The 23,691-nt window shown below is 37.6% G+C and overlaps 1 protein-coding gene across 3 annotated transcripts in view; it reads right to left on the minus strand.

Annotated features, from left to right (window-relative positions):
- The window catches only part of SLC13A1 (solute carrier family 13 member 1), a 104,162-nt gene that overhangs the window by 14,224 nt on the left and 66,247 nt on the right, over window positions 1-23,691 (minus strand). For 2 of the 3 annotated variants that reach the window (XM_035698436.2, XM_025477115.2), the window contains exons 11-15: window positions 22,790-22,896; window positions 20,203-20,312; window positions 17,952-18,113; window positions 16,382-16,519; window positions 14,014-14,178 (exon numbers count right to left, since the gene is read on the minus strand). In XM_035698436.2, coding sequence (XP_035554329.1) covers window positions 14,041-14,178; window positions 16,382-16,519; window positions 17,952-18,113; window positions 20,203-20,312; window positions 22,790-22,896 — 655 coding nt within the window. In that variant the 3' untranslated portion in view covers window positions 14,014-14,040. Of the gene's footprint in view, window positions 1-13,628; window positions 14,179-16,381; window positions 16,520-17,951; window positions 18,114-20,202; window positions 20,313-22,789; window positions 22,897-23,691 lie in introns of those variants that run through there. The other variant, XM_025477114.3, reaches the window with a different exon arrangement.

Genomic DNA, 23,691 nt, shown 5'->3' on the forward strand with positions numbered 1-23,691 from the left:
GCCGATGGTTGCATTGATGGTTCAGCTCCTGCTGCTTCGCCTCGCACGTGGCACGTCCCCGGACTCCGCTGAGAACGAACAATGCGAAGGTTCGTGGAAAACAAGAAGTCATGGGGGGATGCGTCTTCCAACTCACACAGACATTCTGCGGGCTTGATGGAAAGGTGTCAGCCACCCAGATAGGAAGAATGAGAACAGACGGGTCGTGAAGGATGACACTGGGAAGGGAAGAGGAGGCCCAGAGCTGCTCCCTCCAGGGTCACGCGGTGCCTGTGCAGCCCAGGCGTCTGCACCTCTGGGTGCCCCACTGCCCCAGCACCTTGCAGCGCAGCCTCGGGCCCCACACCCCTGCTCACCGTGATCTCCTGTTGGCGGTGGGGGGACTCAGAGCCACATCAGCAGCAGGTGTTTACAGGGACTCCCGCTAATCTCCTAGCGCCTCGGGAAGCTCGACCCCACGACCCTGAGAGGCACCTGGGCCTTTCCACCGGGCGGCCACGGACACTCAGGGGCTTAGGCCCTACAAGGCCCCAGCTCGGTGCAAAGCAGTTGTTCTTTTTCAGTGCTGAGTGATGTTCCCCGGTAGGAGTGTGTGGCTCTGCTCCACCGGACGTGTCTGAGGGTCAGCAAGGCTGTTTCCAAGGTCTGACCTTCACTCCTATATAGGTTTTTGTAAGAACATACATTCTTGTTTCCCAGGAATAAATGTCCACAATTGCAATTGCTGGGTCATATGGCAGTTTTGTGTCCAATTTTTTGTTAAGAAGCTGCTGCTTAGTTTTCCAGGGCAGCACCTAACGCGTGGCCGCCTTCCTCCGCTCCTCGCCAGCATTTTGTGCCGTCATTATTCTTTATTTTAGCCATTCTGATGCGAGGCTGGTAATATCTCACTGTGGTTTTAATTTGCATTTATCTAACTGGATCATGATGTTGAAGTTTTTTCCTGTGCTTATTTAACATCCGCATGGGCTCCTCTGGGAAGAGTATCTTCCTATCTTTTGCGCACTTTCTCATTGGATTGTCTGTTACTGAGTTTAGGCGTCCTTCATCCATTATCAGTATTATTCCCTGTGGTTTGCAAATATTTTCTCATTTCGTGGCTTGTTTTTTGTTCTCTTAATGGGGTATTTGTTGAGCAAATTTAAATTTTAAATTATTAAGTTTTGCTTCGTGGACTATACTTTTGGTGTTAATTCTAAGAACTCTTTGCTAAGCCCTAGATCCATAAAGATTATCTTCCATATTTTTCTCTAAATGTTTTAGAATTTTATGTTTTTCCACTTTATGCATTTAAGTTCACGATCAATCTTGAGCTAAATTTCATACAAAGTATGAAGCTTAGGTCAAAGTCTTGTTTGTTTTGTTTTCTGTTTTGGTCCATGGATGTTCACTTCTCTAACACCATTTGCTGGAACGGCTATTTTTCCTTCATTAAATTACTTTTGTAGCTTTGTCAAAAATAAGCATAGTTATGTGAGAGTATTTATGGGTTTTCATTTCGTGTCAACCCTAGTTGTCCATCTCTTTCCCAAGAGCACATAGTCTTGATTACTATATCTATTTAATAAGTCTTGAACTTGGGTAAACTATTTAGTCTGGTTTTGTCCTCTGTCATGACATTCAAAAATCTAAATTTAAAGTCTATTTTGAATTTCTTTGAATGTTTTTGTTGGATATACTGAGCCGCTTTACTACTGATTCAATATCAATAATCTTTAGAGAATAGATTCAGAGGAGATTGCATGAGATGCAATAGTAATACTAGAATCACCGATACTTGTGTGTTTAGTTATCATCTCTGCTTTCCATATAGGTTTTCCCAGGAAAACCCATCAAGGATTACTAGTTAGAACGGCTCTTTCTTGGAAACTTGCTTTATATTTTGCAAAGTACTTGGCTAATGACATCTTTAAAAAGCAAGCTGCTAGAAATGCTCAAAAGTGCTTTAGGGGATTGCATACAATTGTGTTTTTTTGTTTATATTCTTTAGTCAAATGAATATGTGAAGATAAAGGAGATAGATATAGGGGATGGTATGTATGTACACAGAGGCCAGTGGGACTTCTGTCTCCATGAGAAGACTGAGGTTCTTTATAACCTTCAGAGTTCTGGTTTTACAAAAGAAAAGGAGGGGGGAGGGAAACAAGCACAAGTAACAATAGCCCTCAGCAATATATTAACTACAAAGCTGCTTTAAGGGGCACCTGGGTGGCTCAGGGGTTGAGCATCTGCCTTTGGTTCAGGTCGTGATCCTGGGGTCCTGGGATCAGAATCCTACATCAGGGTCCCCGCAGGAAGCTTGCTTCTCCCTCCGCCTGTGTCTTTGCCTCTCTCTCTCTGTGTCTCTCAAGAATCAATAAATAAAAATCTTAAAAAAAAAATAATGAAGCTGTTTTTAACTCAAAGTATAAAATATCTAGCACATTAAATCATGCATACAGTCCTGACTACAGATGCAATAAAAGAATTCGAATTCCAGTTCTGATGATGGATTCTGGCCTTGTTCAAATTCTAGGGAGGGCCCATGAGTAGGTTCTGTATGGGGGAGGATGAGGACCCTACCAGATTCTGTGAGAAAAGGACTTCTTGCTCCTGTGAACCCCCAGCTCTGGCCAGAAGCAATTACTTTCCTAGCTGAGATGGAGATGAAAAGTTTATGGAGAGCAATATCAAGGACTGCAGTCAAAAATGCCTTCCCAGACCCTGAGGAATAACCTGCCATTATTTATTATTCATTTAACATTTGTTAGATGATCTACCCAGAAAGCCCCGTGGCTGTGAAGATACAATTTTCTTGCCAGACCACAATCTCTGTCAGAGACCTAATCTTCTCAGGTTGAACTTACTTTGGGGCTGAATTGTTCTCTGAACAATTTCCCCAGGATTTTAAACTTGCTTATTCCTTAATTATTTTTACATAAAAACAACAACAACAACAAAAACGAGTTACATTTAAATAATATTGTACAATTATATTTCAAGTATGGCCATAAAATCTTCAGTTTTGAATTAAGATAATAATTAAAAATATATCAATTTAGGACATTAATATTAAGTAGCTGTCATAGTATTGAAGTTGATAAAAAAAACAGAAAGGTTGTTCCTACACATTTTTACTATGTTCTAGACTCTATCTTATATTTTAAACTAGAATGCAGGTCCGACCATTATTCTGCATCTCACATTTGGATTATTTAAGTGCCCATTAGTTATTTCTTCTTGAGTCTCTCATAAGTGGTGAATAAATCTCAAACTCAACAAATTCAGAATTGCATTCCTGAGGTAATAGGAAGAGTAGGCTCCTCATCCAGGGTTTGCTCTTATTTAAGAGCTGCATTATACACCAGTGATTAAAATTGGAGACTTCATAACCATCCAATTAACTCAACTTGTTCTGATTTCAACCTTACTAGGAAAAATAAAAATGAAAAAAGACTGTAATTAAATCTGACTCTTCTAGATACTTCTACTTTCAGTAAAATGCAGCATGAGGAACAGGAATACACTCTGCCTGAAACAACTACAATAGGAGAAATTATTTGAAATGGCAGTTTTCAGACATTGGATATCAGGCAACATAGGCAGTGATCGCTGAAAGAGAAAAAATAGTTGAGTCCTCTGATTATTCCAACTTACAACAAGGGAAGAGTATCCAGGCAGCAGTTCAAAAAAGGAGGAATCCAGGCAGATGCTGGTGATCATGTGTTGAATAGTTGGAGCTGGGAGACTGAAGAGAGGTGGTAGCTACAGTTTTCAGGCAGAGAATCAAAAAGGAAAAACAGGCACGGACATGGGACATGTGCATAAAGATCTGTGGGCATCTTGTCCACTATTCTGCTGACTACTGATCAACACAAGTCTCAGAGGAAACTACCTGAGGGTGAAGAAAGAACTAATCAAAATTATTAGATGGAACAAACTCCAAAAGCTAACACAGGGCTGGGAATAATTCATGTTCCCACCAGCTAGAATGGAAAACCTTAAATTTAATGGAGCATTAAGTACAATGCTCAAAAGGGCATTGTCTTAGTAGTGAGGCAAGTGTAGCTGTAGACTAAAGGGTGTTCTAGTCTCACTCGATAAATCTGAAGAGCAGGGCAGCCCTGGTGGCTCAGCGGTTTAGCGCCACCTTCAGCCCAGGGCGTGATCCTGGAGACCCGGGATCGAGTCCCACGTTGGGGTCCCTGCATGGAGCCTGCTTCTCCCTCTGCCTGTGTCTCTGCCTCTCTCTCTCTCTCTCTCTCTCCCTCTCTGCATGTGTGTGTCAAAAATAAATAAAATCTTTAAAAAAACTCTGAAGAACAAACCTCAAAAGGATCAAATTGTTTCCAAATAATGCAACTGTGTCCCAGAATAACATTCAAGTATATAGGAATAAAAATATATCTGGTATTAAACAAAGCAAAATAAGCAATGTCTTTCTTTCAATTGAAAAAACATATCAGGTAGAAAAAGCAGGAAAATCTGACTCTTGAAAGAGAGAAATCAAGCAATAGACATAGAGGCAGGAATGAATATGTGATAGAATTAGTAGACAAGAACATTAAAAGTTATTAAAACTATACTATGTATGTTCAAGAAGGTAGAGAAAAATATACATATGCTCAGTAATGACAGGAAAAATATAAAAGACCTAAGTCAAATTTCTAGAGTTGAAAATTACATTTCCATTAAATGGAAAATACACTTGATGGATTTAATAGAAGATTCAGCAGTGCAAAAGAAAGAATTGGTGAACTGAAAGACGTAGCGATAGAAACTATTCAAAATAATACAGAGAAAATGGTGGAAAAAACAAAGAACAAAAACAGAGCCATTCCAGCAAGTGTACTTTGGGATAATTTCAAGTGACCAAATACGTTTGTAATTGTAGTCTCTGAAATAAAAGGTGTAGAGAGAATATTTTAAGGGATAGTAGATGAAGATTTTCTAGATTTGATTAAAAAACAAACAAACCTATAAATACTTCAAAGCCTAATGAACCCTGAACACTAGAAACAAAGAAAATGACATCAAGGTACCTCACAATTAGATTACACAAAATCAGTAATAAAGAAAAATATCTTAAAGGCAACCAGAAGAAAAAAAAATACACATTACATTCAAAAGAACGGAGTTAGGAATTAAAATACATTTCCCATCAAAAAGGATATAAATCAGAAGAAATAGAAATAGAAAAAAATAGCAAAATGGTAGACTTAAGTGCAATTATACCAGTAATCACATTAAATATAAATGACCTAAACACCTAAATTAAAAGAATCTGTCATTTTTTATTAAAACATAAGAAAGCAAGATTCAATTATATTTCCTACAAGAAACTCACTTTAAAAACTCAAGTAGGTTAAAAATAAAAGGCTGGAGAAAGATAACTCATGCTAAAACTAATTTAAAAAGTTGAAATACTTATATTAATATCAATGTATTTCAGAGTGAAGAATACCAACATTGATAAAAGAGCATCACATGGGGATAAAGGCATAATGTGCAACTTTAAACATTGGCACATCAACCAAAAAATACAGCTTTGAAAAACATAAAGCAAAACCTGATAAAAATGCAAGAATTGGTGAATCCACAATTATAGGCAAGGATTTTAACATTCCTCTCTCAATATATCACTGATAGAACAAGTAGGGGAAAAAATCAGTCAGAATATAGAATATGAAAAAAAGTAGCAACCAAGTGGACCCAATTAACACTTTAGAAGACTCTGCCCAATAATAGCAGAATACATATCTTTTTCAAGGCAGAATATTTATCAGAATGTAAATTTCATAAGCAAATCTCAGTAAGTTCAAAAGGATTTAAATTCTACAACTCTTGTAGACAACTGAAGAGAAGAAATGCTTTCTAGCTCATTCTCCAAGGCAAGCATTACCTTAATACAACAACAAGGTCCGAAAGCTTCAGACCAATGTCCCTCCTGAACACTGGTGCAAAAATTCTTAATGACATTTTAGTAAATAAAATATAACAATATATATAAAAATACAAAATATGTTCAAAGTTTGTTTAATTCAATGTAATTTAGCATACTAACAGACTTATAAAGAAAATCATAAGATCAGCTCCAAAGATATAGAAAAAGCATTTGACAAATTCCAACATCCATTCTTGATTAAAAAACAAACAAAACCTCTCGGCAAACTAGCAATAGAAGTTTCCTCAATCTGATAAAGAGGCTCTGAAAATTCTACAGCCAACATTCATGATTAATGGTTAAAAAAAATGCTTTGCTACTAAGGGCAGAAAAAAGACAAGGATATCTTAAGATAAAATGAGAAATAAAAATATCTAGATTGGAATGGATAAATTTCACTGAGTTTATTCAAAGAAGATATTATTAAGTACAAAGTCTTATGAAATCTATTTAAAAACAAACAAACCCCAAGTAGAAATAATAAGTTAGCTTAGTGCAGGTGAAGATACAAAATCAGTTTATAAAAATGTGCGGCATTTCTAAATCCTGGTAACTGTCAATCAGAAATTGGTGCCAAAAAACAGACCACTTACAATAACGTCAAAAAATGAAATACAGTGATATCAAAAACATGAAGCACTTAGGGATAAATGTGTTTAAAGATGAACAAGACTGTGCATTGAAAGCTCTACGGCATTGCCCAGAGAAGTTGAAGAATACCTAAATAGAGAGATACAGCGTGCTCCTGGGTCAGGAGGCTCAGAAATTTTATGATGTCAATTCTTCCTGAGTTGATTTATCTGTTATGACTAGAGTTCATTGGGCTCCTGTGCTAGTCTCAAACTTTTTTGCGACTGGTACCTGCTTATTTTCATTGTCTAAGGTGGTAAAATCCCTGAACATCATCAAGAGTGTTAAGGAAGGACCCTGGAAGCTAGTCTGGAGGGCTGACGTCTAATAGATACAAAAGTGTTTGAAGAATCAACGTCTTTTGTCAAACTGGAAGCCAATTTCATGGCAGTCATGTTAGGATAAATCAAACTTGCTTTTTTCAAAACATCTCGTCTCTTCTTTCCTAGCTTTTCCAGCAAACATTTCCCTCACTCTCTATCAAGATGACTTGGAGTTTGAAAGCCATTGCACAGAATATAAGGTAGGTAATTTTCCAGCTTTATTTGAAAATTTATCCATAGGCCACAACAGAGGTTGGAATACATGGATGAAGTGATCTATTTGTAATTTTTTTGTGTGTGGAAACGCCGTCAGAGACCAGTATTCTTAGAGATTCTAACAAACGTAGCGTCTGACTTTCTGAGAAGTCTAAGCGCATTTGCTTAAATAAAAATAAAAGACAATATGTCAAGAAAGACAGGTGTGCTGATAAAAAAGGATAGAATGAAGCAATTAGAATAAATAAGGAAAAATAATGGAAATGCTGGCTGTTGCAAATAGAGGCAAGAGCACATACGTTTTCTGGGAACAAAGGAGGAGGCTGCGTGACATTTCCAATATTTGGTCAATCTTTCGGTCATACTTTTTACAGAACTGTAGCCACAAAGGCAGGTGTCGACTCCATGGCCACGGGGGGTCAGAGGGCACGTGGGCCCCAGCAGGTGCACTACAGGTGGGCTACAGGTGTCAGGATCCATCAACACCCTGGCGGGCAAGCTCTGGGGGTACCAGCAGCAGGGCGGGGGTGGGTGAACTCTCTGAACATCCCTGAAGTGAGAACAGTGATGAGAATAATTTCATGGAGCAGAGGCTCATTCGACACCAACATGCCACTATTATTATTTCACTAAGTTATTGAACTTGGGTTGCAGCATCCCATGTGGGGTGGAAACCCTCCTAGACTGTCTCCCTGAGCCGGGCTCTGTAAGTGGGGGCCCGTCTAAAAAGATACATGCTTCGTTCACCCTTTGACCTCCAGGGCTCTCTCTCAACCAAGGACTGATTTTGTAAAAATAAGATTTTCTGGAAATCTGCATTTAGGCGTTACAAACAGGAGTCGCCCTTCTACCGTAAATCCCAGGCTCCAGGGAGACCCGTCTAGAGTCTTCCAAAGCAGGGCTTAGACCCAGGTGGTGGGTGCGACTCCTGGGGGGACCTGGGGCTAACCCCGCTGCGCCTGCACGAGCCCGGGGAGGGGCCTCCGCGACCCCTCGTCTCATCCCCGCGGCCCTAGAGGCCGTGCCCGGCTGCTCCAGGTGAGGACCGCGCAGGTGAGGGCTGGGGGCGGGGCCTCCTGTGATGCGAGGCTCCCCTCTGGGGCACGAGGTCACATTCCTTATTTTTGCTGTGAACCCCTTGCTACTAGAACTCAGGGCAGAAGCAGTGAGCACTTCCTGGGGCGGGGAGGGGCCGGGCTTCTGGGCACAGGTGGGGCTCCATCCTGGAGACCGGGGGCCAGGGTGCAGAGAGCACGAGGCTGGCTCTGCAGAGGTGGAGCGACGGGTCGGATGGGGCGCGGGGGGGCACAGTCTGGGTTCAGAAGCTCCAGCCGGCCTCCCAGGGGGCTGTGGACGCACCCGCTACACAGTTTAGATAAAACCCCTAAGCGAAATCAATAAGAGAGAGGCTCTAAAAACGTAAGGCCGAGTTGACTAAATTAAACTCTGACATCCATTCAAACACAGACATGGTGAATTCGACTTGGATTCAACTAGATTAAGTGTTCTGCCGCCAAGAAAAATGGGGGCTTCAGAGAAAATTAGAATGTTTTGTCTCCTTTGAACTGTATGTTACACTTTTGCAGGATTTTAATTCTAGTCGGTTTTTTAAACCCATGTATAATGTGTCACATTATTTTCTTTTTTGGATTATCTTTTCCTTTGTTATAGACATTGGAAGTAACTTTGGAGCTTTGGCTGGTGGTAAACTCCCTTAGTTTCTGCGAGTTTGAAAATTCTTGAGTTTCCTTTTATTCTTAAAATGTAGATTTTCTAGATGTACGATTCTAGGTTGACGGTTCCTTGTTTTCGCACTTGCGATACTTGTTTCCAGTTGCTCTGGAGAAGGTAGCCTTAGGCTAAGCCTTAATTTCTCTGTAAAGATCTTGTCCTTCCTTTGGGGGTTCCACTATTCCACAATCATGGAGGTGAGTGTACATTTACTTTTTTTTTTTCTTTTTAAATCCTGCTTTGGATTCTTTATGCTTCCTGAAAAATTCTGTTTCACTTACTAGTATTGGAAAATTATCACTCATTGTGTTCAATGATTGTTGTCTCCCTTGTTTTTTAATCTAGTCTTGGAATTTCAATTAAACATATGTTATATTTATCATCCTGGCTTGTATTTTCCTTAATGTCCCTTTCAGAGTTCCTTTTGTCTATCTCTGTGTTGCGTTCTAATTAATTTTTTTGGAATGTGTCCTCACATTCACACACATTTCTTTCCTAGTTGGTGTAATGTGCTATTTAACCATTTCATTACATTTTTAATTTAAATTACCATGCTTTTCATATCTAAAATTCCTATTCAATACTTTTTCAGATATGGTCACTTTTCACAGTCTCTCATTCTTTATTATTTGATTTCTATTGTTGTCATGAAAAAAACTACCATAAATTTAGTGGCCTAAAACAATAGTCATTACTATCTTAAAGCTCTGTAGATGAACAGGCCAGTCCAAACAAGTTTCATAGGACCAAGATCAAGGCCTCCCTCTGCTGTCCTCCTTAATGGAGGCTCTTAAGGAGAGCTACTCCCAGGCTTCCCACGTGTTGGCAGAGTTCAGTTCCATGCGCCTGTAGGACTGACGACTCTGTTTCCTTGCTGGGTTTCAACCAGGGGTCATTCTCAGCTTCCAGAGGCTTTCTGCATTCCCTGGTTTATAAATCCTTTCACCTTCAAAACCGCCAATATTGGGTCCATCCTGCTCATGCTTTCAATCTCCCTGATTTCCCCTTGTCTCATCTTACCCCCTTGATCCTTCGACCTTTCTCTTTTGCTTCTTAAGGCTCATAGGATCACACTAGGACCACCTGAATAATCCAGGATAATCTCCATCGTTTAAGGCTGGCTGAATCCATGTGTAAAACCTCTTCACAGCAGTACCTAGATTGGAGTCTGACTGAGTAACCAGGAGCCAGAAGTCTTAGGAGACATTTTCAGCATTCTTCCTACCACAATTACATTTACAATACCCTCTTTTATATTCTCAAACATACTTCCTCATCTTATATTCTCTATCTGATAATTAGAGTATCTGTTGTCTTTGCACTCGGATTGTTTCTTTTGTTCATGTGGCTCTTGAACAGTAATGTTTTCTGTCTTAGCATAATTGACAAGTTTCGATCATAATCTCTTGCCGAGCTTTAATCTTAGTAATATGTTGAGCCCCAGGTTGAAGAAAGTGTTCCTTTTTTTGCCAGGTACTCAGGCACACTATCAACCCGGAATTGTTTTAAAATAAAGTTTGAGATTAAGGGTTTGGTCTTCCCTCACCCCCACCCCCACACTGGTATTGGCCCATAACCTGCACATTGTGAATTCTCCAGGGAGATTCCTTCACCCAGTGCATAGGCCAAGACATCAAGGTTCCCTTGAGGTTTCCCTTTATAAAATGGGATTTTGTCCTACCTTACATCTTTTCAGAGAACACAGTCCTTTGAGATCCTCACTCATAGTTTTCCACTCAACCCACAACTTGCTTGGGTCCTGGCTTTGTCTCCCACCCCTTGTTCCTTGTGTATCTGTTAAAAGAAAATGTTGAGCTCTCTAGGGATTAGCAGTTGCCACGTCTGCATTCTTGCTGATGCTCCATCATCTTTCTCTTTGGAGAATTTCCATTATTTTCTTGCTGACACAGAATGCACATAATACAATATTTTTTTATTATTATTATTTGGCTTTAAGATCTACTCCCCTCAAAACTGTCCCTAGTATCTCTACCACTATACTATAAGTAAGAAAAGTCCCTTTGTTTCTTTTTTTAAACGCTGTCTTTTTCTTCCAAGGTAAATGAAGATCCCCATATTTGGAAAAACCCTTTAGCTTCTGCTTTGGTTATGTGTTGTTTCACTGTTTGCTCTTGGGCTAGTCTGGTCTCGCTTCTACAATGGGGACCTGTGGTTTTGATATGTGTGTTTTCAAAACTTACCTAGCAAATTTTTCCTTTGACTAAAGTGCTTCATTTTTGAATAGCATGGCTAATGGTGTCCTAGACTAACAATTTTAACCTTTCCTTTTTAGATTATGTTAGAGTACTAAAACTGACCCAGTTTGTTTGAGTTTATTCTTTTGTTCTTAGTACAACCCTACCCCTCCTAAAAATTTAAAAAAAGTTTAATTTGGTGAAATTCACATAATCAAGCAAAGAGAGTCATTCATTAACTGAATCAGTAAAATTTTGGAATAAAAGGACGGATGACACAGATCTTTATCATATATTTAGCCATGGCAGAGATAGAATAATATATTTAATAACAAATCTTTGAAATATAATCCTATGCAGTACACATGTCAAGAAACAGTTCAGGTATCAGGATAATTTTTTTTAATCCATTTTGGCTAATAGGATTAATTAGTACCATTGGCAAAAAGCATACTTTCCTAATGTCCAGGCTGAAAGGAGAGAACAAAGCCTTGGATACCAAGTGAGGTGGAAAGAGTGCAGACATTTGAAAGGAAGGAAGTCTGAGTTCTGGAGATGCTGACATGTTCAGAGGCGGTTGGGGTGAGTGAAGGATCCACACATGTCGGTGGAGTCTTCCAAGCACTTGCATGAACAGACAGTAAATAGGCACTTAGTGAAATTGCTACTATTATCTAGACAAGATCCAACCCTAAGTGAGATACTGGGATTTAAAGTGACAAAGATTTCTAGTTAACCTTTAAGTAAGGATGAGGATAATGACAAAAACACTATCTACCATAGAGTGGGAGGACAGAGATTTGTTTGATCATCTTTCCAACTAAAAGAGCTTGAGAACTTTGATGTAAATGGAACAAATGTGAAATGGATGAGTTAAGTCATTTTTGATATACCAACTAAACAGAAAGATGTAGCAAGAGAATGATATGGCTCACTTAAACAAATTTTGACTAAGTATTACTTTTCCTGCACTCAGCTGGCAGCTGTTGGAAGTAATTCATTAAAATGATTCAAGTTGAAATGTTTATATTATTTTCTTGAGAGCAAAACTTACTCATTCTAATTTGAAAAGTCATTTCATTTTTCATAATTAAAATGTATTCATCACATAATTCGGCAGTGATAAATTGAATGACTAGAAAAAAGCCCAAAAGAAATACTATTGATCTTAAGTAAATATGTAACATATGATAGGGAAAGAAACAAATGAATAGGGGGGAACTTAGAAGATATACATAAAGTGGCAGTATATTTTAAGGTTTAAATTGACAAATTGTGCATTGACTAATAAATAGATAATAGACAATCTATCATGTATGCTTTTTAAAGAAATGTCTTCCTTTTTAAAAATACTTTTTACTATATTTAATTTTTAAGAACAACTTTATAAATACCATCATTTGCAAAAAAAAAAAAAAAACACAACAAAAAAACAAACAAAAAACAAAAAACAAAAAACAAAAACAAAACAAAACAAAACAAAAAAACCCCAAACCAGGTCTGATGACTTCTATGAAGATTAAAAATACCAAAGATATTTTCTTGGCCTCTCTTCCTTTTTATTTTTAGAATGAAATTTGTTATGTTTTAACTTCTCCATCTTTTCCTAACTGCACATTATTTTGTTTTTGATTGTCATTTTTCCCCTTGTAGTCTGATTTTGGAATGTCAATAGACCTTATTCCTGTTCACAACCCTCATATTAGGAGACTATTCTCTTCCACTTTTTGTTTGAATGTTTAGATCTCCTTTTTTGTTTGTTTGCCCATGAATAATTCATTTTCTTTTTGTAAATTTTTCAACAGTTTTATTCTTATTTTCCATCTGATATTTCATCTCAATGTTGATAATAATGGAGTTGTGTGACCTTTTTCTGTCTCTATACATAGTGATAATTCATTTAAATTTCTGAGTCTTTTTACATGACATTATGTATTTCTATTTCTAAACTTTTAAAAATTTATTTTATTGTTTACTTATTTATTTTTAGACAGAGAGAGAGAGAGAGAAAACAGAGGGAGAATGAAAGAGAGAATCTTAAGCAGGATCCAGGCAAGGGCTCGATCTCATGACTGTGAGACCATGACCTGAGCCGAAATCGAGAGTCAGATGCTTAACCGACTGAGCTCTCCAGACACCCCTAACTTTGTGTATTTCTGAAGTAAGATAAACACTAAAGCAAAATTGCTATACAGCTACATAAATGTGTTAATAGTTCTATAGTGTTTAGCTTTCTTTTATAACTATGCTGTGCTAACAGTGCATCTCACAGCAAGCATTAGTCACAGCCCTACAAAATGCATTTCTTAGCACACTGAGATATTAAAGGTATGAATTACATTAATCTAACCACACGGTCAAGTAGAAATTAATCCTTATCTACAAGTTTTCTGTTGTTTAGTTGATTCAATTATAATTTTGAAACTACTAATTCAATTTCAATTTTCATGCCATATCTATACATGAAGAATAATATGGTATTTTCTAAATGGGAGGATGCACATTTCATTTAGACTAAAACTTTTTTCTGCAATACGGTGCAGATGACCACAGTGTTGGTTTTTCAACAAATTCCCTTCAACAACACAACAGGAATGATTTATCCATGTATTAACTAACTGGTATGTTTTATTTTCTATTTCAAACTTTATGGGAAGTTTTTGAGATAATAAATTGATGTTTGAAATGTTACACCAAACCCAAAATGTAAAATGAAGTAAATCGCCTAATCTTTTTGAAGGTCATGTTATAAATTATTCTTATGATGAAGCAGGATGCATATGGTCCATGAGCAGAATCTCAGCTGTGGGCTTCTTGATAAAGGGACGTAGTCGCTCTTTGGTTGCGTCTCAAAGGAATTGTGAACTCTAGGTTACGACGGCAGGTTTTGGGTGTTTACTGGAACCACAGCAGCTACAACAGGACTAATTTAAATGAGTCACCAATTTTCCAATGCCGTATCTGCAGTGAATTCTCAATAGTTTCCAAAACTCACCAAAGGATAGTCATAGCATTCAGCTTGTCATGGCATGGTCTCATTACTGATTGGAGGAGCCCAGGAAGGGTAAGTAGAGAGGTCAAATAGAGCCCAAATCCAGGTGGACATGCCAAGCATCACCACAGCAACACCCACAATATTAACACCAAGTCCAGCTTTAACCTTGAATAGGGAAGAGCATAAATGTCAGTTTCCTGAAAAGAAAACCTATAGGAGAATCAGAATACTAACGCAGAAAGTAGATGTCAGACTTATATATGTCATAAATGATTAGCATAAATTGTTGTTACTTCACAAAACATTGAGCTCTCCATTCATATCAAAACAGAATCTATCCTCAACTAAATGACATTTAGTTGCAAATTCTATGAGGTTCCTTTTAGGAATATACTGGAATCACTCTGATTCAAGAAAAATCCCTTTAAAAATTTCCCATTTCATGTTAAATCAGAATATGAGTTTTGAGGTCTTGTATTTCAGTGGATAAGGTTCAGGTCACTATATGATAACTGGATCTTTCAAATTCACTCAATACCATTATTAGTTTAGCCTTCAGTATTCTCTTATTGAGATTTAATAAAATGCCACTTCTATTCATCTTCTTTAGAGTTATCATTTTTCTAGCTCTTGTGTCATCATCCTGGTGTCCACTAAAAATTTCAAAGTTGCTTTTAATCCATTAAAACAGAGGTTGGCAAACCCCTGCTCATGATCCGTTTTGGCAAATTAAGTTTTATGGGACCACAACCATGGTGGTTACATATTTTGGCTGCATTCATGTACAATGGTGGAACCGAGCAGTTGTGACAGAGAGCATATGGCCCAGAGAGCGTTAAATATTTACTATCTGACTCTTTACAGAGAAAGCTTATCTCTGCATTCTCTGTATTAAAACATGGAGCCCCGAAGCAAAAGGGGATACCTAGCAATGTTTATTACAGAGGCCCCCTTTTCTGTCCATGCAAGCCACTCATTTAATCCAGAATCCTGGTTTTTCTTTTCGTTTGTTTGTTTTTTAAAAATTTATTTTTTATTGGTGTTCATTTTGCCAACATATAGAATAACACCTAGTGTTCATCCCGTCAAGTGCCCCCCTCAGTGCCCGTCACCCAGTCACCCCCACCCCCCGCCCACCTCCCCTTCCACCACCCCTAGTTCGTTTCCCAGAGTTAGGAGTCTTTATGTTCTGTCTCCCTTTCTGATATTTCCCACTCAAGAATCCTGTTTTAATTTTTTAAATTCACATACACCCGACACTGGTTGTATTCTATTATGCACATTTTCTTTTCCAAAAGGATATTATGTGACTTCTGCATAGAGAGCTTTCCAGAGTTTTTACATTGCAGGGTTGTAGGGACAGCACTGTGTGTGGGAGGAGGCAACTGAGACCTTGGAACTGAATTTTCATAGTAAGCTCATTGAGTTTACTTTGGTTATATTCTTTTTTTTTTTTTTTCCTTGTTTGGTTTGGAAGTTGGTAATCAAGGTTAGGGGGAGACTAGAATATTCTCAAACTAGTCCTTGACAATCACTACTTTTGTATTTGGGAAAAATGACCATGTTTTATCACTTGAATGTCTCATTATTGCTTGTGCTTTTATGTCAGGTGCCACCATTAGAATCAGAGCAAGAAAGATGACCTTTCATCAGCAGGTACTGAGTCCAGTGTATTATGTGAAGCAAGTATTTGCTGCAAAATATTTGTGGTAGAAAACCACAGCGTGGGGATCCCTGGGTGGCTCAGTGGTTTAGTGCCTGCCTTCAGCCCAGGGTGTGATCCTGGAGACCCGGGATGGAGGCCCACCTCGGGCTCCCTGCGTGGGGCCTGCTTCTCCCTCTGCCTGTGTCTCTGCCTCTCTCTCTGTGTGTCTCTATGAATAAATAAATTAAAGAAAGAAAGAAAGAAAGAAAGAAAGAAAGAAAGAAAGAAGAAAGAAAGAAGAAAGAAAGAAAGAAGAAAGAAAGAAAGAAAGAAAGAAAGAAAGAAAGAAAGAAAGAAAACCACAGCGTGTAATTGCTGAATTTCATTAACCCTATTTCTTCTTTTTGACTAGGTCAAGTTGGATCCTGATCCTGATATGCGAGTTTAAGCCATTGTGTTGCCCATACTCTGTGCTCTTTTCATTTTTCAAGTACGTTATTGATGCATTCAGTATCTTTGTGTTTGTGACTGCAAATCCTAATGGTAAGTTTGCTTCTAGTTACCATTTTTAAAAACAGTTCTGTGACCAATCATGTACTCACCTTCAGAAGCAGAACTAAAGCCTTGCTTTTCCTGGCAGTTGATAGTGTGTAAAAAGAGTGATAACCCAGGACATCACACACACACAAAGATGTCTATTGGACCTGATTTCAGCTCACTCACCATGTCCATAACTTTTAGATGGCCATAGGAAAAAACAATAGCATTGGGTGGATTTGCTACTGGTAGGAGGAATGCAAATGAAGTACACAGAGTAGAAGGTATCAAAATATAAAGAGGGTTCACTTGAATGGCTTCAGCCTGTTGGAAAAGATAAGAAGGAGTTTAGGTAAAATTTTGAGGTAGGCACCAAGCATCAAAATGAACAAGATTAGTATGATAAGCTTTCCCAGAAGCACGTTAAAATCTAAAGACCTAATACTATACACATAAATGCAGTTATCACTTGAAGAATATTCTTCAGAAATGCAGTTATCACTTGAAGAATATTTTCCTCTTGTTTTTATATGGTAATTAGTGCTATTTAAGTGCTGTAGCTTAGTTCATATAGAAAATAAAGTATCATTTACTTCAAGAACCATATACAAACAAAAATAGTTTTTACTCATCTAGTGCCAGGTGCTCTGTGTGTGTGTGTGTGTGGGGGGGTGCATTTATATAAAATAACTAAATTTTCCCAGTGACCTATGAGATGGCTACTATAGCCCCAAATAACAGATAAGAAATTAAGGCACGGAAAGGCAAAAGTAACTTGTCCAGACACAAAGCTGACAAGCAGTAGAGCGTATGTAAGGTCTCAGGTCCCTCTGGCTTCAAAGCTTCTCATTATTCCATTAATTGTCTGCCCCTGTGCCATATACAATTTAAAATTGCTTAGGGATCATCTTTAGAAGAAGAGTTACTACTACCCTTAATTCATCACCTAATTTTCTAACTGTGCCTTGTTGAGAAGCAAAAAAGAGAAAAACCAAAATGATATTTTACCATTAAAAACTGCCTACATTTCTTCTCTAATTTGAAGCAGCAGCTCAAGAACACCAACATCTGCCCCTTGAGCTGTAGCAGAACAATCCCAGAAGGGCGATCCTTCTTAATTTGAAGTGCTATCCTTTCACCAAACTCAGCTGTCCCCATAAGAAAAACACTTTACTTAAGGCTATTTCTTGTAATTGCTAGCTAGGTGGGGAGACAGAAGTAAGGCTGTCTTTTCCTCTCTCTCCTTGCAAATCTGCTTTTTTACTTCTCTTTAAAAACTATTCCCTGGGCCGCAGAGAACTGTGTCTAAGATATTTTAGCTTAAAGCCTGAGTGTAAGCCTAGGTTTTCATTCATTTGCAGATCACTTATATGAACCACTTCTCAGAAATTGAAGAATAATCCGAAGAGAGAAGTGTCAGTGTCAGAGCCAAAGTTGCCAGGAAACATGGATTCCCAAAGTCTTACAGCTAGAAAGGATTCAAGCTGACCCTCCCGATGATCTGCAAATATAAAATCCGGGGAGACAGAAGAAGGTAAGTGCTTCTCTTAAGATCCTTCTACTTGAATGTGGAAGAAAAGAGTTCTCCGGATTTAAGGTCTCCTAAAAATGTATTCATGCAAATAAAGACCACCCTATAAGTTACTTACAGGAAGATCATTCACACCCAAAATGATTCTATACCACAATATGAGAACAAGCAGAGTGGAACACTCTTCTTTTGATGAATATAAAAGCAGATGAATGAGATACTCACCAATGGAGATAATATAGGGAGAAGGAGGGTAATGGTAGCTGGATTGCTGGCTACCTCTGTTAAAGATGTGACGAGCAAAGAAGATATCAGAATTATCAGCCAAACTGGTAATGAACCTAGAGGAGATAATTTATTTCCTATCCACTTAGATAATCCTGACTCCTAAAAAAAAAATTTTCAATATTATTCATTAACAATCATTTTAATCAGACACAATTTAAATGCATAAGATGCCAGTTGCTCTAAGAACTTAGTTTCTAAAATACAATTTTAATCTTTCCTATTTTCCCATGGTTTGGTGGATCTAGGCGGCTTTGACACAGAGAAGCTCTCAATTATTCTTATTTCAAAACTACTGAAATGCTTTAGGAAATTCGAATTGTCTTCCCACATTGTTTCAATTGAAATTTAATTTTATCTAATTAATATATGTGGATAGTTTAACAAGTCATGTGGCACTATACGGCTTTAGGAAAATGGCAGCCTCTGGTCTACCTCTCTCCCCTCCTAAGTTGTGTTCCTCAGACACAATTTTCAAGCCATATTAGCTATGTATAGCTAGTTTTTAAAACATGCTTTTTCCTATTTTTCACATTTAGACATTGTTTACTAACTTTCTAACATGTTACATAAGGATTTAGTTTTCTTACATCATCAACCATATATATATATATTGTGTCCCCCTATTTCTTTTACTCTTATATCCACATTTTTATTAAGTCAATGTTTAAAGTTTGCCAGTATGATTATATCAATATTGCTCGTACCTGAGTCACTTAGTGTACTGTGAAGAATAAAGTTGCTACTTCTTTGTCCTATGATCTATCCAGTTTATATAAAGTACGAGTCTGGGGAGGCCTTTGTCACTTGAAAGTCATTGTAGGACTCCTAGAAGGAAAGTATCTTCTCAAAAAGTCCATGAAAATTTTTTACTCCTTTGACTAATTAAAAACCTCTCATTTCCGGATTTCGAAGCCTTCTGTGCAACATTTAAAGCTCATGGCTGTTCCATTTCCTTATCCAGTCATCAAAGTAAAAAGGTTGGTGAGAGAGATGTGTTGTATCCACCCTTTTAGCTTCTGGGGAGTTAAATTTTTATTCTTCTCAAGACAAATAACTATCAGCTATCTTCTTAACAGCCTATAGGGAGGGTTTTTTTGTTTCTGACTTTATTGTCATTTTGGGTTTTTTTGTATTTGGACACTGAGCTCTCGGCAATACGATTTAGTAATGGGTGAAAATCTTAGAAATTGTCTCAATTCTGAGTGCCACTTACAATGTTGTTTGATGTCTAGATTTGGCTTGCTTCATAGACCACTCAAGTTTAAATGATAGAAATATAAGACAAATACACTTTTCTACTATTTCAGCAAGACTGAGATCTGGCTTCTCAGAATCAATAACTTCCATTCTTTTGACAGCTACTTTGAATTGTGAGGGAATCAGAATCAGCAATTGTAACCTTGACATGAATTTTATTCCTTATGTTGGTTTTATTTCTCTTTAAAATTGGACATAATATAATATTAGCCATGGTTATATAAAATTCTGACTTCATTCCATAAACATGTACAAAGCACCTTTAACATACTTAATATGTAATAAATAAATGATGTAATAAAGTACTATTATTTCTCCTTCTCTTTCTCTGACAGCCTTAGGACTATGATATATTGAAAAGAGGTCTGTGAGCTACTCAAATTCATCATGAAGTAAGATAAGGTTATAAACAGAATGTTTTATGAGGAGTCATTGTACATATGACTTTTATATTTTTTCTTTTTGGTCAAGTTTCTAATACTATTTCATGGATTAAGAATTCTAATCTTCAGGGTGCCTGCGTGGCTCAGTTGGATAAGGGTCTGACTTTTGATTTTGGCCCAGGTCATGATTCCAGGGTGGTGAGACTGAGCCCCATATCAGGCTCTGTGCTCAGTGGGGAGTCTGCTTGAGAATCTCTCTCTCTCCCTCTCCTTCTGCCCCTCTTTACCCCCTTCCTGCAGAATTCTAATTTTCTCTGCTTTATCCCTTTCGACATACTGAGACATCATTTAAAAATGATGTTTAATGCCTGCAGCCTGCCAAAATTATTAAACTCACTTCATCTGTGTGGTATACTTACTGCATGGCTATTAAAATCTGCATCATTAAAATGATAGGATAAAGTTGAATACGCCAAAGCTTGAATGTCTCCTGTTTTTCTTTTAAAAAGTCTAGTTAATTGTTAAATATCTTAGTCACAGCATATTACCTCACAGCCATCTGCCAAGGCAAACCCTCCACCAACAAGAATGGCTATATCCCAGGGCATGAATGACTGGAATTCTTTCCAAGTAATCAGTGGAGAATAATCAAAAGCAACTGCAAAACACAAGCCCAATAGTTATACATTGCTTAATTATGACCATATTACATTTTTTTTCTATTTTCCTAAATCACCATCTCAGGAGAAGTTTTTAATATCCCTATCTTGAGGTGGAACACTGCATTACAAAAAAAGAAAAAAAAATGCCATATCTTGGAAAAATCCTTTGGATCATATTACAGAGTAAACTTAGAAAGACTATATCATTGTCCTTTATAATGCCTTTCATTCATTCATTCACTAACATCTTTGCCTACTATGAGCGACACAGTGCATTGGGATGTACTGTTCTTTGCTATACAAAATGTGTATAATATGCCATTGGTTCTAAAATCATCAGTATGACATTATACTTTTATTCACTAATATTTACTTGAATCTTTATTGTTTTTTTCAAATCATGAGGAAGGTCATAATAGATTCATCAGGATTTCAGTGTAAAACAAAGCTCAGATTAAATAATTTAAGTATTTATAAGACTCTTAAAATTATTATAAAGCAATTATCATGAAGATTTCTCTTGATATTTGGGTCATAATGGCTCATTTGATTTATTGAAAAAAAAGTCATCCATGAATATATTATTAACATTTGACATTTGTGTGTAACAAGCAGCCTTCTACAAGGTAAGATTTTAGAGTTACTGATAAGATCCCTTCCGATTTCTTTCCCACAAACCTAAGCCAAACCTACCATCACTATTGATGGAAATTTTGTTATTTCTTACTTGAATTAAGGCATATGTCCTGTTATTATGCAAACATCTCTGAAATGTACCTCTCATGTAAAATTTAACATATGATATCATTTTTAAACCTAGCGTGAGTGGGTTTTCAGGGAGAACAAGAGTTGAAGAATGAGAAGAGAGAGAATTGTGGATAGGGGCATGGGGTCTAAGGGCAGGCTGTCCCAAGATGGGCCTCTTTGGCATGAACATTATTTTGAGTTAAAAGCAATCAACACCCAGCAGATTCAGAAAAAGCTCCTGGCCTCCCCCTCAACTACCCAACTACCCTCTTGTACCAGGAAGAGAGAGATTAATAAAGATTCCTTTTTACCTAAGAACCTTATCTTCATAATTAGGCAGCCTTTGTTTTACAAATATCTCCTCTCACCTTCCTGCTCATGGTCTTTTTCCTCTTTGTATCCTCAGACCCTTACCCTTCTTCGCAGCTCATAAAAGTGTCATGTTGCCTCACTGCCTTTGGAACTTCCACGTCTATGTGGATTCCTTGCCTGCACACTATTAAATTTGATTTTCTACCATTAATCTGTCTCATGTCAACTTGATTCTTAGTCCAGCTACAAGAATCTTGAAGGGCAAAGAAAATTCTTTCTTCCCAACAGAAGCAAGGCTCTTTCTCAGTGGGTGGTTCAGATATGGGAGCCAGGAAAGTTAAGTCAAGCATTGGTTCTTCAACATTTGCCACCGACAGGCCTTAGGGCTTTGTGCAATGGTCAGTCCTCAGGGTCTCATAGAAATCGTTACTCTGTACTTTAATATCTCCTTCTAACATGCTTTGAGATGTTCTAGTTTCAAGTAAAGAACAAAAGGCACTTATATCTATGCTGTGGTATTTACATATATCATGTCCTAGACATCTGACTCTAGTCATTTATCAGTTTGGACTCAGGGAGTCAGAAGGGCCAACCCAACTGCATGAATCCCAGTTCCATCTAAGTAAAAAAAAAAAAAAAAAAAAAATGGAAAGAGAGAAATAAAAGAAAAGCCATCAAGAAAAAAGCCCACAACTATACTAGACTATTTTCAAACAATTTTAAGCTATTTGTCCCACAATAATAACATAGGAATCTGACTACCCAAAACATACTGTATTAGTACACAGCATAGATGCAGATGAATCCTATGTTTAAAAGGTGTGTGTGTGTGTCAGGCAAAGGAAGGGTAGGTTCACATAACGTGGGTACTTCTTTATTCACGTATCACAAAGACAACAAATGCTCCCACGGAATACCTCATCTTTCATTTGTGACACTAGGTTCTGCTAAGTGTGGGCTTGATTTGCATTCCCTCCAGGATTACTGTGAGGCTGTAATAGTAGTTTCCCTTGAAATTCCTCATCTTTTTAGATCCTTAGCACTTATTTATTACCAAGGGCTCCTCATGAAGTGTGACTTCCAAGTTCTTGTTCCTATGTTTGCCAATAGTAAGATTAATTCTGATTATGGCAGGGGAAGTGGGTTTATTGTGGACCAAATAGTATCACTCGTAATGGAATCCTAACCATGGTACATAAGGAAATCTACTTCTCACTTCTGCCAAGAAAGATGATCCTTCTTGTAGGGGGAGAACATGTGCTGGCTGAATCAGGGTTGCGATGTGCACACAAGGCATGCCCAGACAGGGTGAGCACGTCCATTCTTTCTGTTTTAAGTACTAACTGAAACCAATGGAATTTTGTAATATTTTCTCTTCTGTCAAATTCATTCAGAATTATAAATAATACTCAACCAATTTCTCCTGTAGGTGTAGTTTTAGTCAATCTCTTAGCTGGGATAATAAAGAATAGGATTCCTATAAGCAAGGCAACAGTTGAATCTGTAGCAAAACCAGGATACCTGAAAAAGGACAGATGGATACATTAAAAAAATTGCATCAAGAATTTGCATGAACTGAACAACAATTGACTATGCTAATAAGCATACAAATAGTAGTGATGTTATAGGTTCTTCATTCTGGATAATCTGGTCTAACATCTATGGATTTCCAACCAAATATTAAAACTTAGTAAAGCCAAAAATCTCAGACCATGTTCCCATTGTTTCCATATGTTTCCAACATATAATGTTTCCTTATTTTCAAAACCATGAATATACATGCTGACATACAAGGGCAACATGGCAAATTCCTTTTAAGGTAAAGCTTAAGGATTTGATAAACGACTTTTTCTTTGAATTATTTCTTTTAATTATATTGGCAGAGAATTGAGCCAATTCAACAATTGGCTAGCCCAGGCAAAACCCTGTATGATTGTTGTATAACATCCTACTATTGCATTGTGGCAAGGAAAGGGTATTTCTGGAGTCCTCTAAAATTCTTCTGAAAAGAAATTGATCTGTTTTTCTAAGATGCAACATCTGCTACTGTGATTATAGGCCCTAGCCATATCATACAAATGAAATCAACCCATTTAGTGCTTTGCACCCTATGAAACTCAATCAAGAATATTAATTATTAGAATGGTTTATGAGATGCTCATAAATGATCACTGTGCAAATTAAGAGTGATTCAGGAACAGATGGGGTCTTAGAATCACCAGGCCATTCCAGCAAATAAGACAGGCTCCCAGAAGCCTCAACAGTTAAGAAGCACCTGGAAACCAGATATGAATGAAACAGACATAAATAATTAGA

The sequence above is a fragment of the Canis lupus genome, chromosome 14, assembly GCF_003254725.2.
Source record: "Canis lupus dingo isolate Sandy chromosome 14, ASM325472v2, whole genome shotgun sequence".
Taxonomy (NCBI): domain Eukaryota; kingdom Metazoa; phylum Chordata; class Mammalia; order Carnivora; family Canidae; genus Canis; species Canis lupus.